This window comes from Cupressus sempervirens, chromosome 9, assembly GCF_028749045.1.
Source record: "Cupressus sempervirens isolate cs-2001-9-10 chromosome 9, ASM2874904v1, whole genome shotgun sequence".
NCBI lineage: Eukaryota > Viridiplantae > Streptophyta > Pinopsida > Cupressales > Cupressaceae > Cupressus > Cupressus sempervirens.
Genome location: NC_143126.1, coordinates 674,697,223 through 674,706,038, shown reverse-complemented (window position 1 = coordinate 674,706,038; position 8,816 = coordinate 674,697,223). Strand labels below are relative to the sequence as shown.

At 38.7% G+C, this 8,816-nt stretch overlaps 1 protein-coding gene across 1 annotated transcript in view; it reads left to right on the top strand.

Moving 5' to 3' along the window:
* The first annotated feature begins 7,255 nt into the window (after nucleotides 1–7,255).
* LOC149540534 (glutamyl-tRNA(Gln) amidotransferase subunit C) overlaps nucleotides 7,256–8,816 on the top strand; it is a 62,313-nt gene continuing 60,752 nt past the window's right edge. Inside the window, exon 1 of the mRNA XM_089801612.1 lies at nucleotides 7,256–7,577. Within this exon, the coding sequence (XP_089657738.1) occupies nucleotides 7,407–7,577 (171 nt within the window). The 5' untranslated portion in view covers nucleotides 7,256–7,406. The remainder of the gene's footprint in view (nucleotides 7,578–8,816) is intronic.

Genomic DNA, 8,816 nt, shown 5'->3' with positions numbered 1-8,816 from the left:
AAGTAGTTCAGTCCCTGCTCGACCACCTAGCAATTTCCCTAGCTCACAGGCTGACCATCAATGCTTATGCTCTCTTCATACTGGTAAAGCTTTAGTTTTGCATGTACCTCCTCCAAAGCCAAAAGAGTTTGATCCTACAACTGGAACATGGAAACATGTCAATATGGTATCGCAAGATCCATATGATCAGTTATATGCTTTCAATGAAAATGTACCCCCGTACATAAATTTGGATACTTATGATCCAGTAAAAAATAAAGCAACATTAGATGTACTCAGAACATGGATGGACAACGCCATCTATGCTGCAAACATGACACCAGATCAGGCAATAAGAAAAGGTTTGAATGCCTTAACTGACATTGCAAGAAGTGCTTGGGATAGTCTTCCTACAGACTATAAAGATGATTTGATCAATGTTGGTGTTACTACAGTCAGTAGTGCACTCTACCGCATGTTTGTTGGTCAGCATGACAATGACCAGCGTGCAGCCCTCAAAAAGTTCAAGGAAAATAGAATCTATGACATGAGCAAGTTAGATGAGTACTATAGTGATCAGTACACAAATTTCTATAGATCAGGCTAGACGAATAACAATGTCTGGATGTATAACACTTTTCTTGATGGCTTCCCTTTGCAATTGCAATCCTACTATAGAGAAAAGATTCTCTTTAGTCTAATGAACACACCAGAGATGTCTATAAATGATGTGACATTTCCACAACTCTGTCAGTTAATTAAAGAAATTAACAGTGACTTATGTACAGAGAAGCAAAATCGGAAAAAGAAAAAGGAAGTTTTGCCATACCTCAAAGCTGGTCTTTGTCATTGCTAATCTACATCATATGGCTGTGACAAGCATAAGAAAAAGCATAAGTCATATAAGTCCTACAAATCAAATAAGGACTATAGTAGATCTTTTCCTAGAAATAAGAAGTTTAAAAGAAAAAAGGTATTTCTAAAAAAGAAGGAAAAGGTTAGAAAAAAGGATTTTAAGCCAGTTTGTTATATCTGCAAAGGAGATCACTACGCCAACAAATGTCCTGATCGTCAAAAGAAAGGAAAGCGCGTCCGCGCCCTGCAATCAGTCAATATGCTCAATGAACCTGTTACAATAGTTTCAGAAGGGTCAGATTCAGATGACCTTTGTATTGAAGATTGTTCCTCAGATAGTGAAGACGAAATAATGCAAGTAATGCATTTAAGAATATCTGACAAGGAACATGCCTCTGAAGAAGAACCTGAACAATTCTTCTCTCCAAGTGAAAGTGATACTTCAAAAGTATCATTTTATTGCAATATGTATAATCGTTCCAACCAATTCTTAGATCGCCATCGATCTCTCACTCAGCTCAACCCCAATTGGTTGAAGATTACTCTAGAGCAAGAACTAGAACGCATTCAAGCCAGAAGCAATCAGTTGCTCAAAAGAAAAGAAGATTTTCTAACTCCTCATCAATTTGAAAAAATCAAAAAAGAGTTAGCCGCTCTTGAAGATCAGCGTAACAGAATCCTGTTACAACAGCAAGAAGAAATCTTGCCACTTTATGATGAAGATGCTCTTGGAAATATATCAGCTCCTCATGGATACGCCCATAACCCACAAGGACAACAAGCCTTTGCTAAAGCATCCAGAAAAGAATGGCTCTCTCAGCGCCTCGCCTTTCTCTATCAGGCTAAAGCTGATGTTCTGAAAGAAATCAGTCAAGTTCAGCGTGAACCAAAGGAGTATGAAAGCAGTTCGAGTTCTTTCAGTGCTTTTGACAAACTTCTTCTTGAAGCTGAACAAACAACAGAAGAACCTCTTGCAGAAAACTATGAAGAAAGCAGATGTGTCTTATATACAAACACAACCAGAAGATACTGCATCCAAGCAAGCCTTCGGTTATCAAAAAGGTATGCATAATCCCTGTCCATCATTTCTGCTCTATGTCAAGCTTTTGAGATTAAAAGCATATCAGTTGTGTGCTCTGTTAGATTCTGGTGCCGATTGTAACTTAGCCAGGAAAGAAGCTTTTCCTGCTGACTGTTGGATTCCAACACAGACCAGTATTCACTCTGTGACTCACTCCAATAATCCCATTTGCTTTCAAGCACACATCCCCTTGCAATTTGGTACTCAAAGTTGTATGGTTAACTTTCTACAATTTCCTGTAGAACAATATGACTGCATCATAGGCAGCCAAACCCTCCAACAATGGTCTCCCTATACCATTGGACATCAAGGAATCTATATAGATTTTCAGTTTGGTCGGGTCCCTCAGATAAATGAATTTCGTGCCTATGCCCCAAAATTATCATTTCCACAACCTGGTAAGCCCATTCCTCCAAATTCACGTGTCTGGTTAGCCACGTAATCTTTTTCAACCTGGGGGGATTTAGCAGCAATCAAAGCCGATTTTGAAGCCACTGTGTTAACAAAAGATTTGACCAAATATGAATGCCATATGGAATGTGTCCTTCCTCTCAAGAAAGATGAGAATGCCCGTGCGATGATTCCTAAAAGCAAAGCCAATTATTTCATCCTGTCAAAAGAATAACAAGCACTCTGTGAAAAGGATATTACTGAACTCCTTGCAAAAAATATCATTTGTCCCAGTAAAAGCCCTTTTTCATGCCATGTTATGTATGTCTCCAAGAAGGATGAAAATGGTAATGAACTTGCTGAGAAAAGATTAGTTGTGAATTATAAGCCTTTAAATGTCTGCTTAGAAAATAATCAGCATCCTTTGCCAAGCAAAGATTATATCTGGCAGCGTATCCAAGGTTGTAATATCTTTAGCAAGTTTGATCTGACAAAAGGATTCTGGCAAATCTTTGTAAAAAATGAAGAAAGGTATAAAACAGCCTTCTCAGTCCCACAAGGTCTGTATGAATGGAATGTTTTGCCATTTGGCATCAAGACTGCTCCATCTATATTCCATAGTCATATGGATAGGATTTTTTCTCCATATTCCAAGTTTATCCAGCCCTACATAGATGACATCCTCATTTTCAACCAAGACTATACCAGTCATATGAGTCATCTACGTTAGTTTCTTAATATCTGTCAAAGTCATGGTTTGTGCCTCAATCCTACCAAGTTACACTGGTGCACTGAAAGTCTTATCTTTATTGGTACACGGATTGAGCCCAATGGGCGCTTGTATCCACAAAATCATCTGCTTTCTGCAATCAACAAAGTTGAGGTAAAAGACAAGAAGTCTTTGCAACGATTTCTTGGTCTTGTGAATTCTATTGCAGGTTATTATCAGAAGATTGCAGAAGCCCGAAAAGAGTTAAACAAGCTCCTGAGAAAGAATGCTCCACCATGGACAGAAAAGCATGACCACATTGTTCAACAGATTAAAGATCAGTGTCAGTAGCTCCCGCCATTACGAATTCCCGGTTCTAGTAAAAAGATTGTCTAGACAGATGCAAGCAATGAAGCCTGGGGTGCTGTCTTGCTCGAACAAGTTGAACATGAAGGTAAAATTAAAGAAGAAGTGGTCAGGTATGAGTTAGGTGCCTTTAAAGGTTCTGAACTGAACTACCACAATACTCATAAAGAGTTGTTAGCTATTATCAATGCTTTTACTAAATTTCAGCTCTTTATTGGAGATAAACCCTTCTTACTCAGAAGTGATTTGCATCACTTATCCAATTTCTTTAAGGAGGAGTCCAAACACAAGGTTGCTCGAGGTCGCCTATTGAGATGGGCACAATTCCTTAATACTTTTCATTTTGAAACAGAATATGTTGAAGGTGTCAAGAATGTCCTTGCTGACTTTCTCAGTCGTGAAGGATATCATGTCAATGCTCTTATCGAAGAACAAGAATATGATGCATATATCCGCCCAAGAGCAAATCCTATAGCTCAGACACTTCCTGACATTGTTACTAATTTGTATAATAGTATTTATTTTCATCCTGAGTTGTCTAACCAACAGGTTCATCAAGATCAAATCCAAATGAGCATTGAAGAAGATCGTGGTCGCCTGGCTGAAGATCATCGCAATCAAAATTTGATATGTCTTCCACAAGAGGATCAGTATGTGCAGGGCCGCTTTGAGCCTCCTGTTCCTAAACCTGCACTAGAACCAGTTCATCAACAACATGTGAGAATGCTCATGGAAAGAGTAGAACAAGTTCATCAACAACATGTGAGAATGCTCATGGAAAGAAAAGAAACCTATCCTATGGTTTGTAATACTCCCTGGAATGCTAACACCTATCAGCTCACAAAACACATTTATGATGAACTTAGGCAATATCACTTTGCAGCCAATTGCCAGCTTCTAACAGCATCCTTGATAGCCAAATATCCTTGCCGTGAAGCTGACCCTGAAATATCTACTGCCATAGGCCCCATTGACACATATGCCTCAGCCTATGAATGGCCTATAGAGTTTCTTAGTAATACCCACATTCCAAATCAGCATCATACCCAATATCAGTACCGATCATGGATTGATGAGTTTTTCTTAGGCCTCTATCCTCATTCACATAGCCAGCATCCAATAACCACTAATTATGGTTATTTGTTTCATCTTCAGTTTCTCTCCAGAACACCAACTCCAATCTCTAATGGAATTTTTGAAGCTTATGGTCCATCTCGTCCTTGACTGGATACAATTGAATTAAGGACATTATCTTCTTTTGTTCAAGAATGAAGCCAATTTGGTTGTTCACACAGTTCCAGACAGTTCCAGAAAATCGAATGCTAGACGTTAGTCTTCTCACTGCTTTTATCTATGTCACTCGACGCATTCTTTGGAAAGAAGACTCCATTGAAGATCGTCTAGAACAACTAGAAGAAGAACGAAGACCTGCATCACCCAGCACTGAAGAAGAAGACTACATGAATTGGGAAACCAATTCACCTCGCAGTCATGGGTATTAAACCTATTAAGTGGGGTTGTCACTTGACGAAGGCATCTCAACCTTTGTGAACCAATTTGAGACATGGCTGTCAACCATGGTAAAACTGACACTTGCCGAGTTAACCTTCTCGCTTCAAAAAGATGCTTTGTAACAAACTGTGTCGGTGTGTTCTCATCCCAAAATATTGTTCACCTCCTTTTCCGTAGTGGAGGTCTTGTTTGGGATTCCTTTCTGCCGAAAGTACTTTCCACGCGTCCACCTCCTATGGTCGGACTTGAAGCAATTGTAAACTAAGGATAAGTCTCTCCATCTATATAAGGATGAGCTTCCTTCAGTCTTAGGTAGAGGTGAAATAGCTAAGAACTTGTTGAGTCTAGGTCAAGTCTTAGAGGATTGCCTTAGTTAGTTTGAAGAAATCATTCTGGCATAGAGAGTATGCTCTCTTCTCTTTGAGAAGATCAGAAATCAGACTGTTTAGAACTGATTCAGTCCCACTGCGCATATGAGCGCGTGATGTACATTATGAATATTTCATAAGCTTTTGAATATCAATATTAATATAATGCATCTTGTTCACAATTCACAGCTCGATGCAAAAGTTAGTTAAGCACGCTCTAGTTGGAGTAGTACTAGGATGGGTGACCTCCCGAAAAGTCCCTGTGCTTCACCCTTGTGAGTATCACCTAGATCCAATGAGTGTTGAATGTTCCATTTATTCTCATGAGAGATGGATTCATGTGTGAATCACTACTCATGAATCATGGGTCAATGAGTTTGACTCAAAAACTACACAGTTAAATCCTGAAAGCAATATCACTATTTAACTTGCTATGGAAATATCTCCTACTTATCACTTGATGAGCTCAAGGGGATTTCTAATGAATGGTTCATAAGGCACAACACTTGGTGAAGGTTTTGCAAATGGAGTTGCAAGAAGAGTGGGTTTAACTAGGGAGGAAACTCTGTAGTTAAGCTTGCTCGAGTTGGAGTAGTATTAGGATGTGTGACCTCCTGGGAAGTCCTGATGCTTCACCCTTGTGAGCATCACTTAGATCCAATGAGTGCCGAATGTTCCATTTTATTCTCATGAGAGATGGATTCATGTGTGAATCAGTACTCATGAAACATGGGTCAATGAGTTTGACTCAAAAACTACAGAGTTAAATCCTAATAGTAATATCACTAAAGTACTAGAGTTTTCAATATATTACCAGTTATACTTATTTTCTAATTTTACAATCCTTATGTGTGTGTGTGTGGTGATTAATTATTATTATTATTTATTAAGCGCAAGTAGATTCAAACCCATGACCTCTTCAATAAGAGGCTCACAATTTAGCCTTGTGTTGTAGGCTCTTTATATGCATTGTGATTGATTATTATTATTTATTGAGTGCAAGTAGATTCAAACCCATGACCTCTTCGATAAGAGGCTCACAATTTAGCCTTGTGTTGTAGGCTCTTGCCTTATATTGATAAAATATTTAAATTTAAAATAATTTGTAAATTAAAAAAAAAAAAACAATTATATATATATATATATATATATATATATATAAAACGTAATAAAGTGGTGATATTGCTATTAGGATTTAGTTGTGTGATTTTGAGTCAAACTCATTGACCCATGTTTCATGAGTAGTGATTCAACATGAATCCATCTCTCATGAGAATAAATGGAGCACTTAGCACTCGTTGGATCTAGGTGATGCTCATAGGGGTGAAGCACTGGGAGTTCCCGAGAGGTCACCCATCCCAGTAATACTCTAGCTCAAGCGTGCTTAACTATGAAGTTTCCTCCATGGTTAAATCCACTTTGCTTGCAACCCCATTTGCAAAATCCTCACCAAGTGTTGTGCCTTATGAACCATTCATTAGAAAGCCCCTTAAGCTCATCAACTGATAAGTAGGAGATAATTTCCACAGAAAGTCAAAATGTGATATTGCTATTAGGATTTCGCTGTGTGATTTTGAGTCAAACTCATTGACCCATGTTTCATGAGTAGTGATTCAACGTGAATCCATCTCTCATGAGAATAAATGGAACACTTTACACTCATTGGATCTAAGTGATGTTCACAGGGGTGAAACACCAGGACTTCCCAGGAGGTCACCCACCCAAGTACTACTTCAGCGTGAACATGCTTAACTACAAAGTTTCCTCCATGGTTAAACCCAAAGGTTGCAACCCCATTTGCAAAACCTTCACCAGGTGTTGTGCTTTAAAGTGATCAAACCGTCATAAAAATTATATGACACTTAAGGGTGACCGTCAAATTTTAGTCACGGCGGGAGGTTAGTTGTTCAAGATTGGTCGTCAAATTTTAGTCATGGTTGGCGGGAGGTTAGTTGTTCAAGATTGGTCGATGGACAATAGGAAAACTTTTGTTGCGATGAACGGAAAAAGGCGAAAAAGCAACAGAACAAACTCAAAACTGGAAAAGATAAGTACCTATGTTGTTAACGGTAATCTGTGGAATACAAATCATTTTTTAAACGAAATCTTCGGCAAACTGGGTAAGCTCTGAGCTTCCCTTCCAGAAATGGCAAGCCTGAGCTCCTTGTACATAAATAAATTCGGCTCAATGAATTCGTTAATGACAGCCTCATCAACGAGGCAGCATTGGCGGTTTTACAGCGCTCGCAGCAATTTGCAGCCTCCAGATGTACACCAGCTTGCGGCCAAGGCTCGAATTTCTCTGACCCCGAAACAGGTAGAGTTTGTTTTGTGTTCATTCAAGGCGCCTTAATCTGCAACCCTTTTTTATAAGTGGAAAAAATGTTGTTTCCTTTTATATAGCGGTAACGTCTCTGTAAGTCTACGGTTCATGAAAACTATTTTATATTGATGAATGTTAGTGGAGAAGGTTAACAGATATAAACTCAGAGTAGTTTAAATAATTTCGAAAGAAAAAGTTTCAATCAAACCTTTTAAGGAAACAAGTACTGGCGAAAATTCTGCAGCATCTGCTGAGAGAACTGGGGAATGCGCTTTCGATCAAAGTAATAGGTTGAATGCATCCACTAGGCCAAGGAGAAAATTATAGAGGAATAGAGTATAGGCTGTTAAGCTTTTTCTTTTTCTTTTGGCCTATTCTGCATAGATAATTGCGGATTATTTGTCGGATAGTGGTAACACGGGGAAATGACTATTTCAGCTCTCTTAGCATTTTTTTCATTTTTGAAGAAAAACTTAGAGAAAAGTGAACTAATGTAAACATGACATTGCCACTAAGCACCCCTTGAATATTTGAGAAGGTGCTGCAAACTTCCGGCTTCCCCTCTTTCTGCAACTGCTCAAACTCCCCTTCATCAAAATTGGCCTCACTGCATTTCTGGTTTTTTTCGTTTTCCTGTAACTGCATGATACAGCGTACACGTGGTTTGTCCTTCCATGGGACTGAATTCAAAGCGTTTCACTGGCAAAAATAGGTGTAAGTGGTTAGGTGCTTGCTGATTTCTATTCTTTCGCCTCAAATGGTTCCATGCAACCTGTTAAAACATAATTTGCAAAACTGTAAATAATGGAATTCTTTCCTAAATTTGTGACTCATCCGCTGCTTAGGAAGACTAATTTCAGCTCCAGCTGGCTGTTGGGGCTGAGAGTTTGCAGCACTAGAAGTGACATTGAAGGATTTTTATTTTTATATTACTCGATATAAGTAATGATAGTTGTGTAAAATAATTTATTAATTCTATTTGAAATGAAATGAAATGAAAGGGTTTTAATGACGTACACGAGACCACCGGTCTAAGGGACCAAAAGGCCAATTGAGCAGCCTGCTGTAATTTTTCCAGGTTATTCTTTTTGTTGTGGATCCATATTAGGAAGCTAGCTGTCTTGTGTAATCTTGGCTCTTCGAAAAGTTTCTTCATGCTGCTCACTTGTAGGCTATCCTTGTACTCGCTGCGAATATCTGCGTATGCAGCACACTCTTTGACAAAGTGCCATT